Consider the following 16321-nt stretch of genomic DNA (forward strand, 5'->3'; position numbering starts at 1 on the left):
TATTACTATATGATATTTATTGACCTAATCTCGTATAGGATCCTCTTGTGTAGGCAAAAAAAGTATGATATAAGTATTACTTGTCTTAAGACTCAAACAATGAAGGCATAAACATCTTCTTCTGTCAGATTTATGCTGTCATTTTTTTTAACTTCAAGATAATTGGAAGCAAGATTGAAAGTGTATGAATTCTTGGCATTGAAGTTTTGACCAAATAAAGATTCAGAGCTTTGGTCACACTTGTGTGAGCTTTTCAAACTTGTGAAGGAGTCTTTGTTGTCATCTGATCCACATTCTGAAACTCCTCCCAGATGGCTTTATACATCATCTTCTGTCTGTTTAGTGAGGATTTCCCTTTGAACGCCGCTGATACACTACAAAGATCAGCTTCTATAAATTATGCTACTAGTCTATTGAATTGGGCCAAAGAGGCTTTCCTTAGACCCATTAATAGATAGGCTCGAATTAGAGATGTTGACTTCTTAATAAATGTTTTTTTCTATTGTTGTTACTCCTGTTTTTTCCTTTCTAAAAGTTTCTAACACACCATTAAGTTTTTTTATTTATTTACCAAAAAATAATGTGAGAAGTGGAACCCTAACTAATTAACAAGAAAAGACAATGCAGAGGGAATCTAATCTCAAGGAAAATCAAAATTGGAGAAACACAAGCGTTGTGTCGTGAGTATGGTCGGAACCAAAGATCCGAGATTAATTATTAATTTCAATAATCATAATAATGTGTTCAAGTTTTAAGGTAATTTAAACAGAGAATCAAGATTATTAACCTGGATTAGGTAAGGAGAGGGTCCATGTGCATGTGACGGGTCCCAACCAGATAATCTTGACCCGATTCGACCTCACTCCTTGTCTGCTGACTCATCCTCACGTCATTCCAGACGTTATTAATGTTTTGGTACTTTGATTGCGTGGAACTGGAAGGTAAATTATTTTCCTGATAAAAATTTGATAATATTTTTTTTTGTATTTCTCATTAACTGTAAACAATATTATGTATATTATTGTTTACAAAAGTACTTATTTTTATTGGATTTCTTATGTAAGATAAAATTAAAAATGTATTACTGATGAATTTCAGAAATAATTTGTTGTTGTCCTATGTAAGTTTTAAATGTCAAATGCAGGCAAGTTTTTCATAAATTTCTGCTTTTGCTATCAAAAAAATATTATTGTGTTTTTTTCATGTTGAGAAAAAGAGATCCTTAATGTTTATATTTTAAATAAACTCAATAAATTTGTTTGGTAAAAAACGGTTTTACTGCTATGTTCTTGTACCGTCTTATTTTATCGTATTACCTCACAATAAAAACGATGTATCTCTTATCTCAACGATATAAGGTTACAAATCTATCATCATCGTCCTGACATACAGTCCATCATCATCAAAATTAAATCGACATAATACATATTTGTTGAATACAGATATGAAAATAAGATAGGGAGACAATATCTGAACTATAATTAAGTTGATAAGCATTTTTTGGCACCACATTGCGTAGATATGCCAATATGCCACTTGGTTTCTTTTGGATTATATGCTGAAAATTAGTTTGATATCAAAGAGTAGAGTTAGAGCTTAGGTGGTTTAATATATGGTTGATAAAATATGTGATATGGTAGATCATGTGAGTTGTTAGATACGTTATAAGATTTTATTTCATGACCTTAATTATATAACTAATTAAATATTAGTTCGTTGTAATGTTCCTTAGTTAGAGCTTTTATTGGTCGTTGGAGGCTAGAGTGAAGTGGGTTTCATGCATAGTCACGCGAAAACAGCTCTTGGACGGCTAAATACCGCTTATAATTAGAAACGGTGTGGAAACGTTTTTTATGATTGATTTAAACACATGTAACCACAACACTTCATACTCGTTTGCGTAAAGAACCAACAAAGTGTCTACACAGTTAGATTTTACAGTTAGTACTTAGTAGCTATACTTTTTTTTTACATTATCGCTGAGAAAAATTAATAGATTAAAGGGTCCCTAGATTAAATGTGAGTGGAAAAGAAAAAAGGTCTTGGTTCTTTTGAATTGTTTGACCTATCGATGGAGACATTACAATGGAACTTGCCAATGGCGAGAGAGGAACATGCAATTTCATTACATTGTGATAAGTTAAATCCCGGAAAAGGAGGGAGGAGAGAAAACGACATTTTTGCAACCAAAAGAAAAAAGTGATAGAAAGATGCATTAAGAAAAGCGAACAAAATAAAATCATTTATGAACAAGGGAAAAGAGAGACCGGGCTTGTCAAATGGCAAAACTGCAAATATACAATGGTGGACCTATCCATGTTTCAGTAATTCGCATGTTTATTGTCGGAAAACTAGTTTTTTTTCCCCATTGTTTTGTAATAAAAATGAAAATTTTAAATAGTGTCTTCTGTCGCATTCTTCAACCTGAATATGTATTCAAGTATAGAGAAAACAATCCACATATTTAGCTAAAGTCACAATTGATAGACATGATTTTTACTATTTGAATTGAAAATGACTAAAAGAGAGTGGTAAGGTAAGATCATTACAGCCCAACCAAAAATATAAAACATAGAGAAGTAAAACATAGAGAAGTATTTTTTTTTTGAACTAAAGCTTGTTTTCATTCCATTAAGGTAGAACCCAAGTACAAAGATAAAAGGAATCTGAGATCCCAAAGTTTAAATTACAACAGAGATGGCCTTTCCCCAAAGCCAACATAAAGTAGATAAAAGGATAGATAAGATTAATCGATAATAACTTCTTGAGAGCTTTGAGCCAAAAGCTATGAAGCTTTTTGGTACATGTGAGATCAAAAATAATCGACGAGTCTTCCAAGAGCGAGTCAACGGAGGACAAATTAGCCACTGTCAAGAGACGAAGTGGCGTTGATGAATGGGCCAAAGTCGAGGTTCTCGCCGGCACGAGAAAAACTACACAAGGTAGCGCTTTGACAAGGTTTCGAGCAGGGATGAAGGTGCTATGATGTTTGAGGTTGATTGCTACAGTTTTCACGGAGTGAGAGTTGAGCTTAGACAAACCGTAGCATATGGGACTGGTGTGGAGAGCGTGTTGCTTGAAATTGTCATAAACGCATGAAGGAGAGTGATCATTGGACAAGTTCAAGAACCTCAAAGAAGCTTTATCAACCAGGATTCGTAATTGATGGATGCAAGACCGTAACAGAACAGGTGAGTCCTCTCTCACATGAAGTCCATGGCGGCCATGGAGATTAAGGAAATCCACACAAAGTTTGTAGCCAGTTTGCCACAAGAAGTAAAAAAATCCAGACCTGAGTATCAAGCTTTTAAATGGATGAAAGTCTTCCTTTAAGTAGCTAATCTGCACATAAATGGTTTCGGAAAACAAGGGGAGTGGATAAAAGGGGATGAAGAAGCTTCGGTAATCACCGCTCCTTAGATGCGGGATCATAATGCCGTTCTTCTTCAAACAATTCAAAACATGAGAAGTAATCCTAGATGAATCTAAAGGCAAGGTTCTCAAATAACTTGGAGTTGGGCACATAAAACCTTTCTCAGTGAAAAATAAATTATCATGGTCAACAATCCTAGGTGAAGCTAGAGGCAGGGAATTCTTGTACGACCATAGCAATAAGGATGCGTTACGTTCCAATTGACGTCCTCGATCAAAGGATTCCGTAAAACGATATCTAAACTGGCTAATGGTGGACAAAGAAAAGATTACAAACCTGGGCTTTAGTAAAACAGAGTTTGGCTCACCATTTAATGGATTGGACTTCAGAAAGCTTAACGGGCCGAACATGAATAGGCCCACAAGTTGGAAACCTAGTTTCCTTTTGGCTGGTGGGAAACGGCTTGACGAGCGGCGGCCGTCGTCCAGAGAAGGAGGAGAATTTATCGTTGAGGCAAGCATCTCCGGTGGAGGCAATGTCTGTGTTTGATGGTTCAGTCCGAGAATCGAGGCATAGAAGGAGAACCAGAGGTTAATCGAAGCCTCAGATCTAGAAGTTGGTGGTTCTATCATAGGTGATTTCGGCACAGATGGTGAATAAAGAGGGTGAAGGATGGAGATCGCCGGACACCATCTTCCTCCTTTATTGTTGATTGTTGAAGTTCTCATCAAGAGTCTTGGATTAGGTAGGGTTCGAAAGGGATTCAAAAGGGGAAATAAAAAGACTGACAAAAGAGAAAAATTAAGAAAGCTATAAAGATGAAGAATCGAGTGAGCAAAAGAAAGCTCCCGACGCCGGTGAGTCGGGGCTCCACCGGCGCCGGAGATCGTCGTCAGGATGAGGGCTTCGATAATAGTGCCTTGGAGCTTTCACGGAGCTTTTGAGTAACTTTTATATATTACATAGAGAAGTAAAACATAGAGAACTCTAGTTCAAAAGTGTAAATTTTGCGTATGCTATGCATGTTATGGGACCATGCTATAAATGTCAAACAATATGATTGTTTTCGTGATTTAAATAACTTTGGATGCAAATGACCGAACATGGTTTCTCAAAACCAAATTGTGGAATCCGTGGGTCGAACGAATCCGAAGAGTATCCATGTCGAAATTGATTCTGAATAAACTGGACCTAGTGCCTAGATAGTAGCTTGGCCCTAGCGCATAGCAAGTAAATTGATTGTTCGAGGTTTTGTTTTCATTTGTGGGAAGAGAATTATTGCTTACATACATTTTTTTTTCCAGCACAAATGCATTGAATATTCATCAGGGAAAAAAATTATTAGCAATTTGGGCAAATATCTTCTTAATATTATTAATGTTACCAAATGCGAAATAGAAGAGAAACTTGATACGTCCTTTCATAGACATTAAAAAATAGAGAGACATATCTATTTCAAGATCTTTACACGTGATCGAGATGTTTTTATTGTTTTTGGCTAACATATATCCAAGTTAGAGCAGAAGATATCAAAACAATATTTTGGATGGCAATGAATCATTTTCAATGAAGCAAATAGTACGTTCCTTAAATCAATTAGGGTACTAACTTTTTGCAATAATCCATTCAATAATAGTGTCTCTCTCTCTTTTCTCTACCAAAAGGCTTCTATTGTCCCTATAACTTATAAACATCAAGAGGAGTAAGTGCATTTTATCACCTACTCCCTCCGTTTCAGTTTAGTTGTCGTTTTAAGATATAAATTTTGTTTCAAAATAGTTGTCGTTTTAGGTTTTCAATGTAAATATTTGGTTAAAATTCCAGTTTTATCCCTACTGTTTTAATGTTTTGGCCAATAAATTTTTTTATAAAATATATTAATAAAAGGTAAAACATAAAATTTAATGGTTTTCTTAATTTGTGTGAAAAAATCTTAGACGACAACCAAAACGAAACGGATGGAGTACAAAACTAGTAGGTGATGGAACGTCACATGGTACATAAATCATAACAACTCTAACCAAACTACGGAATAAATGTAAAATTTTATACCAAATGCGAATTACCATAATTTTACTCGAGCATTCCTAATTTCTATAATGCTTGTCGTCAATTAATGTATAAAGGATTTCGTAGCATATTACATGCATGTGGCCGTAATACGGAAACAACCATATCACTAAATTTTAATAACCAAGTCTCCTTTTTAATAAGAGGATCTATTTTCGAACTCCATTTAGTAAAAGTTACATTGGTCATATACAAATTATCTTATACCACGGAATTTCTGGCGTTAATGAACAAAATAAGATACTACTAACTATCGAACTACCATTAGTTGAATGAATTACGCACTGTCAAATATATAGACTATAGTGTTCATGTTTAGTAACAATTCATTTCGACCATGACCAACATAGACAAGGCAAATAATTACAGTAAACACAAAATTAATATCGAGTTCTTTTTTTTCTTTTTTTGGGTTGATAAGTAATGATTTTTTTTCTTCTCCGCTAATCAATTCCTTCAACTCATCAAAAGAAGCTTCGTATACAAGTTCATTTATCCTTAAACAAAAAAAAGGGGAAAGGTTTCTATTATAAAATAAAAGTCAACTATGTGAATATGTACGTGAACTTGCTGTTTTAGCACTGATTTCAGTTAAAACATTTTTTTTGGTTTTCCAGTGAGCTATTGTACAAGAATCAATCATATGGTATGAATGAGTCTTGCCTGCTGGAATTATTATATATACTTCATCGTTTTAACAATATCCAATAGTTTATTTTTGGTTAGTGATATTGGTATTTAACCATCTAAACACAAATTAACAATAATTAGTTGAAAAGAATGAAATTGCACATACAGTAGTTATATTTTATAAGTTAATGTAATGATTAAACAAGGTTATTGCAGCGTGGAGAAATTCTACTTATTGAATCAAGAAAAAATATACTCTAGTTGGGAATGAGATGCAAATGCGTATAAATAAACTTGTAAAAGATATGATGAGTGTACACTCGATCGATTCATATGTGTCTTCATGTGCACTTTCCTTATTTATATAATCTATATGTTCTTAAGTTTCAATCTAAGTTTTTCTCTTTTGCTTCGAGAGTAAGCCAACACATTTCATGGTCGGTTTAATCTTCAAGCTGGACACGGGCTCCTTTGTTTTATTTTAGTTTTCCAAAAAGTTTTGCACCTAGTACTATAGTTTCGGACCTATGTCTATAATTCTTTCGGACCAGAGACTAAAAACTGAAAACTAGTGTGAACTATTGTTGATAATGAAGAAATTTTCTAGATACGAGATAAATTAGTAGTAAAAGTTTTCATTGATTCGAATAATTAATTAATTCACAATTTATAAAATATAACAGTCAAACGCCACTGCCAACTACCAGTCTACAAGCGCCGTCAACAAACAGAAGAATCTAGAGCGCCGAACAAATCGAACGGAAAACGACAAAAAAAACAGCCAGCGAAGTGCCACGTCGCTCCTCCTTCTCTCCCGCCGACGATCCTGACGGCGTTACGGTGACGGACTAATATAGTGGCCCAATAGTTAGCCCAAATTACCGTAACGCCACCAACGAACAACTCAACACAGCTGGAAATTGGGCCCACGTGAACCCCTCCATGCAAACTTATCTCTTCCTCTGTTTCGTTTCTTCCATCAATTTTTATTTAACATTTTTTGTGGGTGTCTTTTGTTAATATTTTCAATTAATAAGCTGCGAAAAGGTGGATATTTTCTTTCGTTTACATTACATTTATATAATCTTTCCTAAATATCATTTAATTAAAAATAGACTTTTAGTATCTTAACATTTTTATTTTTTGTTTAAAATAAATTCAAAAAGTAATATCTGTGACTGTCTTAATCACAATGATTATCTAAAATTTTAAGAAAGCTTCTTCTTATTAAATTCAAAAGCAAGTTCTAAAAATAATATTATGCTTTCACAAAAAAAAAAAAAATTTCAAGTTTGGTTTATAATCAAAAGTACGCAAGATTCATGAATCATGCTACATTTGTGCTTCAACAAGAAAAATTAAACAAAACCTATAATTAAAAGAGAAAAAAATAGACCAAATAATGAAAAATGATGAATTGTTTTATTGTGCCGCCGAATTTCCCGCGATTAATAAAATAAAAATAAAAAATACGACCAATCTAAAATTATAATATTAAAACTAAAACAAAATTAAGTATTATTTAGAGCACCACTGGGTCCCACTAACTTTCATGTTGCTACAAAAACGAGAACCATCAAGAAGACGACGAACAACGACCTCTGCTCTCTCATGAAAACAATTCAACTGATTCGTTCTTCTTCTTCTTCTAATTCTCTCTAATTCAAATCTCTCAAGTTCAAAGAAGAAGTAGAAACACTCGAAGGGTTTTGTGATGGATCCATGTCCATTTGTACGGCTAACAATAGATTCACTAGCGTTGAGACTACCGGAGACAGCGACGAACAAGCAAATCGGCGGCGAAGTACATCCTTCTTCAACGCCGTGTTACTGCAAACTCCGGATCAAACATTTCCCTTCACAGAAAGCACTTCTCCCTCTCTCTTCCTTCTCCGACGCTTCGTCTCCGCCGGAATCTTCCACTTCAGCTCCGGGATTTCACCTCGACGCTGAAGCGATCCGACGAGTTTCCGGTAAGAAGATCTCACTCCGAGTCTCTGTTTACGCCGGTCGTACTGGTCACACTTGCGGCGTCGCTTCCGGGAAGCTTTTAGGAAAAGTCGAAGTAGCGGTGGATCTCGCGGCGGCGTTGTCTAGAACCGTCGCGTTTCATAACGGATGGAAGAAACTCGGTGGTGAAGGAGATAAACCGTCGGCTCGGTTACATCTACTGGTTCGTGCTGAACCGGATCCTCGGTTTGTATTTCAATTCGGAGGTGAACCGGAATGTAGCCCTGTGGTTTACCAGATTCAAGATAATCTTAAACAGCCCGTCTTCAGCTGCAAATTCAGCTCCGATCGCAACGGAAGATCTCGGTAAATATATTAATTTGCATATACCAAAAAATCTCAAAATAGTTTTATGTGTTTTTTTTAATAACTAAGAAATTCTGGGTCTAGACTCGTATATGGTCTTAGATAATTTTGTTACAATGTTACAATAGGTGTTAAAAATTTTAGTGTGTAATGGTTCTGTTTTGTGTTAGGTCTCTACCATCAGGATTCACATATAGTAGTAGAGGATGGATTACAAGAACATTATCAGGTGACCAATGGGAAAAGAAACAAGCGAGAGAACGTAAAGGTTGGATGATAACAATCCATGATCTATCGGGATCACCAGTAGCAGCAGCATCAATGATCACTCCTTTCGTGGCATCTCCAGGGTCTGATCGTGTTTCTAGATCAAACCCTGGTGCGTGGCTAATCCTTAGGCCTCATGGGACTTGTGTCAGTAGCTGGAAACCATGGGGACGTCTTGAGGCTTGGCGTGAGAGAGGAGCTATTGATGGACTAGGTTACAAGTTCGAGCTCGTGAGGGATAATAGTACTAGCACCGGCATTCCTATTGCAGAAGGTAAATCTATATACTAGTATACTACTATAAGTTAAGATATATTTTATCATTAAATTGTATTATAATGTGGGTCAAATCCAAATTACCCGCTAAGTTATAACCGACCAAATCATTCATTATGGTAATACGAATAATTAAAGCTACCTAAAATACCAAAATCACCCTCAAGAGGTAGGTTAATGTTATAGGTAATCTAAAGTACTAGGAGAAACACAAATGATGAAAAAAAAAAAAAAAGGAGAAACACAAATTGAGATATAATTTAGGAAATGTCAGAGACAAAATATATGAACAATCCGAGTTACAGAAAACAAATTTAAAAAATGGTCAAAATTCGATTTAAGTTTAGATTTAATTTGAGTATTTGTTTTCAAATGCTAGTATATCAAATGTCCAATATACCCTTATGCTAATAAACTCCAAGTAATCATGAATATAAATGGACAGGGACAATGAGCACAAAACAAGGAGGAAAGTTCAGCATTGACAGGAGAGTCTCAGGCCAAGGTGAGTCGCCGGCTATATCATCGCCGGTGAAAGGGTTCGTGATGGGTTCGAGCGTCGAAGGAGAAGGTAAAGTGAGCAAGCCTGTGGTCCATGTGGGAGCACAGCACGTGACTTGCATGGCCGACGCAGCTCTCTTCGTCGCTCTATCCGCAGCCGTTGATCTTAGCGTGGACGCGTGTCAGCTCTTCTCGCGTAAGCTTCGTAAAGAGCTCTGTCACGACGACCAAAGCTCCCTCACGTGAAAATATGTATCTCGGTGAAGACACATACGTACATTTTGACTTAACAAAGGCCGATCCATGAACCAAGATTTCGGTTTTTCATTTTTTCTAGGGATCAATTTGATGGGAAAAATTCGACAAAGCTGTACAGACAACAATGATCTTTGTGTTGTTTTGCAACTTTGTATCATATTTATTTATTTTTTGATTTTTTAATAAGTTTCTCTCCATATGTGTGTGCTGATTATTTTCATTATTTCATATCTTCATTCTTTTTAATAAATTGGGTCCAAAATATACTCATTTTCTTTGTGAAAAGTTACGGATCTTAATACTGATTAATGATTATGATCACTCATTTATGTGTTTTGGGTCAGCCCAACCTATTAATTTTATTGATATGTTTAATTTATTTTTTCAGCCCAACTTAAGTTTTAGTCAGCCCAATCCATGAATTGTTGTTCTACATGTAACACTTTTATGAGTTGTGTGAAACTGTGAATACACATTTTTTATGTGTGTTTTATGTATTCATGCATTGTTTGTTGTTGATTTGTCTACACGTCAACAATAAAACACACAATTTTTATGTATGTATGTATGCATATATAATAACTGACATTAAAACATTCAAAGAAAAAAAACGTTTAATATTAATTTACACACAAAATAGTGAGAGCAAACGCAGTGGAGCATGTGTAATTGTGGATGTAAGTAATTGTTTATTGTTATAATTAAAAGAGAAAAAGAGAAAAGAGAGAGAGAGATAGAGAGAGATAGAGAGAAGAAATTTTTTTCTATTTTTATAATATCTCACACTTGAGTGTAAGTCTACACCCAATTTTTGTTGAAAAGGTAACTTTTGCAATATTTCTCAATTGTTTATAACTAACACCCGAGTAACAAGTGTGCCACTGCGTTTGCTCTGATGAAGTCTGCTACTTTGTTAATGGTTTCATGTGTTTTCTTGTCTTTCTTTACAACCAATCTTTATGGTATATATTAGTTTTCTTGTCTTTCTCGAGACCAAAAGGGGACGAGGATTCCTAACTTCCATAATCTATGACATACGTATCTACGTAATTCATTCTATGTATTATTATAATCTTATTGACCTTCTTTTTTTTTTTTCTTATTCAAGGATCTTATTGAAGGATCTCTATTGAAGGATCTTATTGAAGGATCTCTATTTATTATTATTTTTTTTGTGCAAAGATTTGTTTTCATTCATTCGAATCAAACCAAGTACAAGAAAGAGTGATTCAAAGATCACAAAGTTTAAAACATAATTAAAGGAGACATTCCCCAATGCCAAAACATGATAGATAAAGTGAAACGACATAAAATCCATAAGAGCTTTGAGACACAAGCTAAGAAGCATTATGGCACATGTGAGGTCACGGTTAGTCTAATGGTTTTCCACGAGCGAATCGATGGACGACAAAGTGGTCACTGTCGAGAGACGAGGTGACGTTGAAGAAGGTTCCAAGACCGAGGTTCTCGGCGGCATGAGAACGGCGAGCTGGAGGTGCTCATCGGCAAGGAGATGAGTGGTGACGGGTCTAAAGTCGGATGGATTTGGAGATAGAAAGCTGAGGAAGCTTTGGTAACCACCGCTCCTTGGAGACGGGATCATAATGCCATTCTTCCTCAAGCTTCCAATTTCATGAATACAAACTATAAAGTTGATAATATAAACTTGTTTGAAATCAATATTCAGAAGAAATGGGTAGAACGGATTGAAGAAGCAACGGTAACCACCGCTCCTTGGAGACGGGATCATAATGTCGTTCTTCTTCAATTTATTACCTTCATGGATAATACGCTTATGTGAATTTACGGGCAAGGTTCCCAAATAAATTTTGTACCAAGGTAGCAACAATGGTAAATTATGTTCCAAAAGACGTCCTTGATCAATTGTTTCTATAACTCGACACAAAGTTTGGCTAAGAAAGAACAAAAGAGAGCTTAGATCAGAACTGGTCATAAATAGAAGGTATGGAGGCAAGGCAGATACGAAGAGGAGTCGTGAACTTTGAAACTCTTGGCCAAAAAATAAGACAAATTGGCCTGAATTGAGCCTATAGAGGAGTTGGGCCGGAAATTGAATTGAGCCACATGAAAGCAATAGGGCCTGAAGGAGACAAGCCCAAAGACTGAAAACCTAATCTCTATTTATTATATATTTGCCATATTCTCTTATTTTTGGGTGTATTCAATCTGATTTGTGTTTAATGCACCCCTTCATATATCCATATGAATGTCGATTACTTTGATTCGGATACCAAGATTAAAACATTAATAAAATCGTTTATGAACAAATGGCATCTAATGACATTAAAAAGTTACTTTTGTTAAACCTAAAACATTAGGGATAAAAGCACTAAATAGTTGTTTTTAAAAACATTTATTTTTTTTTGAATATAATTTAACATTAGATTCAAAAAAAAAAAAAAAAAACTTGCCCACGGAGTTTTGACCTGTCACGACGACATATCTCTCTATTAAATAGACCGATTATTTAGGGATATTTTTAATATTTTCCTATTACTTTTTCCTTTTTTGACATCAATCTTATTACAGGTTAATGGACTTTGTCAATAGTCAAAAGCCTATTTTCGGGTTATCAATAAAGGAAAACCCCAAAATTTCGATTTTTGTTTTCCAAATTAGGTAATGTTTTTTTCAGTAATTTTTTCTTCCTTCTCTTTTTTTGGACGAAGGAATTTATTCAATAGTCAAATAATAAAGACAAAAGAACCCCTTGCCTGGCTACCAGTATATATACACACATAAACATTACTACACAATAAAACAAAGAAGATAGATTAACACTTATATACCTCTATTTTACAAACACTGGTAACTTTTGTTTTGTAATATTGATCATGGCAAAGCTATTATGTTCTTGTGTCCTTGTACTCATGCTTGTGTTTTCAGGTAATTTTATTTTTCCATTCTAAAGATCTAAAAATGTTATATATATATATATATATATATATGATTTTTATTTCTGACCATAACACCGTATTTAACTTTTTGTAGCCTTTTTAATGGTTGAAAGAGTTGAGGGAAAGCGATGTCGTTTGACGATTGACAAAGCAAATCCATGTTACCTTAGTGATTGCCGTTTAAGCTGCTACAGTTTGTATAATGGAGTAGGAAAATGTTTTGACGATCCTAAAGTTCCTGGACCTTCTAACTGTGATTGTCTCTATAATTGTTAGAGCTACTATTTTATAAATGTTGTGGTATTTTAAATATTCGATTTCCTTTATCTATATGAATAAAAATTAGATCTCCATCTTTACTTATAATTGAATGATTTAATTTTACGGAAATTTCAGAGGTTGTAATTACTTTATTGTTATTCTTTCTATTCTTCCATGATGAGATTCAGAATAATAATAGTTAACTAAACGATCTCTTAAGTTTAGTTGCATACAAAAAAAAAACAACAATATCTACGTATCTTGTTGACAACACACAAAAAAAAAAAACTATAACAAAATATCTACGTCTTTTCACTTTTATGTACTAGTTTTATTTTTCCTGTGTTTTGGTTTGATGAAATTTTCATATACTTTGAACATTTCAGCGTTTGCTAATCAAACTTGGATTAAAAATGATTAAATAGATGGTCTACAAAGATACTTTTATGGACTAAAAATGACTGAATAAATGATATACAAATATACTTTTATGGATTAAAAATGATTAAATATCTACGAAGATACTTTGATTTTAGTCCAATTTTTTATTAAAATTAATCTACCCCTTCCATGGTATATAACAAGGTCGAGGCGGGCTCAACAAATCGAATTTCACTATTTACGGACATTGATTTATTTTTTGCTATTACGTTATTTTTGACATCAACAATCCTATTACTAGTTAATGATTTTTCAATAGTCAAAAGCCTATTTTTTCGGTGGACAAATAAACAAAAACCCCAAAAATTTCGAAGTTTATTCAAATTAGTTAATGATTTTTCCTATAGGTAAAAGCTTATTTCCTTGATATGTAATAAATTAATAATAAAGCCAAAGAACCCCGTTCCTAGCTACCAGTATATATATACACACATAAACATCATTACACAACAAAAAACAATCAAACAAAGAAAATAGATTAACACCTACACCTCTATTTTACAAACACTGGTAAATTTTGTTTTGTGATATTGACTATGGCGAAGTTATCCTTTTCTTATTTCCTTGTACTTATGCTCGTGCTCTCAGATAATTTCATATTTTTTTTTTCCAAAGATCTTAAAATGTTGTCATATATACATATGATTTTTATTTGTGACCATAACACCGTACTTAACCTTTGTAGCTTTTTTAATGGTTGAGAGAGTTGAGGGAAAGCAATGTCGTTTGATTATTTACAAAGCAACTGCATGTTCTCTTAGCGATTGTCGTTTAAGCTGCTATACTGGATATAATGGAGTTGGAGAGTGTTTTGATGATCCAAATGTTCCTGGACCTGATAACTGTGGTTGTCTCTATAATTGTTAGAGCTACTATTTTATAATTGATATGATATTATAAGTATTTGATTTTCTTATCCGATATGAATAAATATTAAATCTCCATCATTCCTTATGATTGAATGATTTTGATTTCGAAAATTGCAGAGATTTTAATTACTTTATTGTTAATCTTTCATTATTCGTGATGAGATTCAAAATAAAAAATAATTAAGTAAACGATCCAAGTTTAGTTCCATATATACCTTATAATATCTACATTGTGTCTTGTTGACAAGTATTAAAAAAGGCATCTGCACTATGTCTTTTAACTTTTATGTGCTATAAAACTTTGTCAATGTTTGGTTAATGAAATTTTCATATATTTTGAAAATTTTAGCGACTTTGCTACAGTTAAACTTGGATTCAAAATGATTAAATAGATGATCTACAAAGATACTTTTAGGCTAATTATTTATTAAAATAAATTTCTATAACTGTTAAAATTAAATGGAAGGTTAGTTTTGATATCGTACGTAGATTATATATATACCAATTGGTTCAAAAATTTGGAAATAATTTGGTTTGAGATTTATCTTTTTACATTATCTAGTTTCTTTATTTTGGAAAATGAGTTGATTAGAAAGTGGATTTGGATTGGAGTGATTATAGGCACATTTATGAATAAACGTATCAAATAATTAGAGTAATTACCGCTAAAAATGGTCTTACGACATCAATCAGTACTATTATTAAGGATACTTTCTTTTTCTTACACAGTCATAACTCATAACACTATTACAGGCATTAAAAATATACACACATGCATACCGTACCTAGCAACCAGTATATACACACATAAACATCATTACAAAGTCAATAAAAATAAATCAAACAAAGGGATTTTCGTTTTGAACTCTAATTTTAGAAAACATCGGTGACTTTGTTTTGTTGTAATTTTGATCATGGCCAAGTTATCATGTTCTTATTTCCTTGTACTCATGCTTGTGTGCTCAGGTAATTTAATATATTCTATTTCTTAAAGTTCTGATTTACATTATGTATAAGATTTTGTTTGTGATCATAACACGATGTTTTACTCTTGTAGCTTTTTTAATGGTTGAATGTGATGAGGGGAAGCGATGTCATACGACGATTGACCAGGCAAATTTTTGTGATCTTGTCGATTGTCGTTTAAGCTGCTTTTCTGGATACAATGGAGTTGGAAAATGTTTTGACGATCCTAAAGTTCCTGGAAGCTCTAATTGTGGTTGTCTATATAATTGTTAGAGTGATTATTTTAAAATGGGGGTTATATTAAAATTAAGTTTACCACTTCCTTTATCGATATGAATACAAGAGATTAATAATTTAACTCTAGAAAATTCTCGAGATTTCAATCATTTTGTTTATTTATTTTATTTTTCTGGTTAACAATCTCTTTTACATACTCCACTAGATTGCCTATCAATTTATTGTCAAGGTAAAATTCTTAGCATGTTCTCGAGATGATAATTTGTCTAGTCCACTTCGAACCGAAACATTCTTTAAGATCAGCAAAGATTAACCAATTTAAATCAACGTAATCTCTAAAGACATTATCTGATTGCCCTTGTTAAAACGGTCAAGCAAATTGGAGACGGCAAAGAGAGTTTCAGTCCTCAACATCTATGACACGCCCCTCACGAATATCGTGTACTATATACTACGTACAAGGCTCATGGTTACGGAAATTATTGGTTTAGCTTTTGATGCGTTTTAAATCAAAATCTTGGATAGTGTTTAGACTTACTTCAGTGATTCTTATCAAATAAAAAAGTTTCAAGACTATGACTGATGCGGTCTCGGGCCTCCCCGTTTTGTTAGCACTGATTTTTGAAATCGTTAGTCTTAAATTTAGCATAATTACCAAATATATTCAGATTCGGTTCTTGGTTTACTGTTTTCTGGTTCAACTATAACTCCTTCATGTCTTCGAAATTCCGATGGTCGAAATCATTTCTTTCAAGAAAATAAAAAAAAAAGATATCAACCTTTGGGCCTGCCTGTTGATGCACGAATCACACAAGTACGAAATAGGGTTTCTCTAGGGAAGTAAAAAGAATCTCCCAAAACAATGCGAGCCGAGAATACAAATGGCTTTAGACGAACTAAAACGAAGGACTTCGGATGGATGGATTCAGGTCGTTTAT

At 33.8% G+C, this 16321-nt stretch overlaps 5 protein-coding genes and 1 long non-coding RNA gene across 6 annotated transcripts; 5 read left to right on the forward strand and 1 right to left on the reverse strand.

Moving 5' to 3' along the window:
• Positions 1–2597: 2597 nt before the first annotated feature.
• On the reverse strand, positions 2598–4536 carry LOC9305512. Its single transcript, XM_002869395.2, has 2 exons — positions 4477–4536; positions 2598–4299 (listed from the first exon to the last, which is right to left on the reverse strand). Exons 1-2 carry the CDS (start codon positions 4534–4536, stop codon positions 2632–2634), a joined length of 1728 nt encoding a protein of 575 aa, XP_002869441.2. The 3' UTR covers positions 2598–2631.
• Positions 4537–7600: 3064 nt separating this feature from the next.
• LOC9305513 lies at positions 7601–9937 on the forward strand. The gene is made up of 3 exons (XM_002867367.2): positions 7601–8389; positions 8560–8930; positions 9378–9937. Exons 1-3 carry the CDS (start codon positions 7788–7790, stop codon positions 9677–9679), a joined length of 1275 nt encoding a protein of 424 aa, XP_002867413.1. The 5' UTR covers positions 7601–7787; the 3' UTR covers positions 9680–9937.
• Positions 9938–10306: 369 nt separating this feature from the next.
• Positions 10307–11547, forward strand: LOC110226741. Its single transcript, XR_002330668.1, has 2 exons — positions 10307–10513; positions 10800–11547. It is a non-coding gene; the product is annotated as an uncharacterized LOC110226741 (long non-coding RNA).
• An 865-nt stretch (positions 11548–12412) lies between these two features.
• Positions 12413–13086, forward strand: LOC110226747 (defensin-like protein 159). The gene is made up of 2 exons (XM_021019320.1): positions 12413–12598; positions 12704–13086. The coding sequence occupies exons 1-2, from the start codon at positions 12547–12549 to the stop codon at positions 12883–12885; spliced, it is 234 nt and encodes a 77-aa protein (XP_020874979.1). The 5' UTR covers positions 12413–12546; the 3' UTR covers positions 12886–13086.
• A 77-nt stretch (positions 13087–13163) lies between these two features.
• LOC9305514 (defensin-like protein 161) lies at positions 13164–14255 on the forward strand. Its single transcript, XM_021019321.1, has one exon. It carries the CDS (start codon positions 14005–14007, stop codon positions 14176–14178), a length of 174 nt encoding a protein of 57 aa, XP_020874980.1. The 5' UTR covers positions 13164–14004; the 3' UTR covers positions 14179–14255.
• A 776-nt stretch (positions 14256–15031) lies between these two features.
• LOC9303487 (putative defensin-like protein 160) lies at positions 15032–16169 on the forward strand. The gene is made up of 2 exons (XM_002867369.2): positions 15032–15146; positions 15238–16169. Exons 1-2 carry the CDS (start codon positions 15095–15097, stop codon positions 15417–15419), a joined length of 234 nt encoding a protein of 77 aa, XP_002867415.1. The 5' UTR covers positions 15032–15094; the 3' UTR covers positions 15420–16169.
• Positions 16170–16321: the final 152 nt, after the last annotated feature.

The sequence above is a fragment of the Arabidopsis lyrata genome, assembly GCF_000004255.2.
Source record: "Arabidopsis lyrata subsp. lyrata unplaced genomic scaffold ARALYscaffold_7, whole genome shotgun sequence".
NCBI classification, from domain to species: Eukaryota; Viridiplantae; Streptophyta; class Magnoliopsida; order Brassicales; family Brassicaceae; genus Arabidopsis; species Arabidopsis lyrata.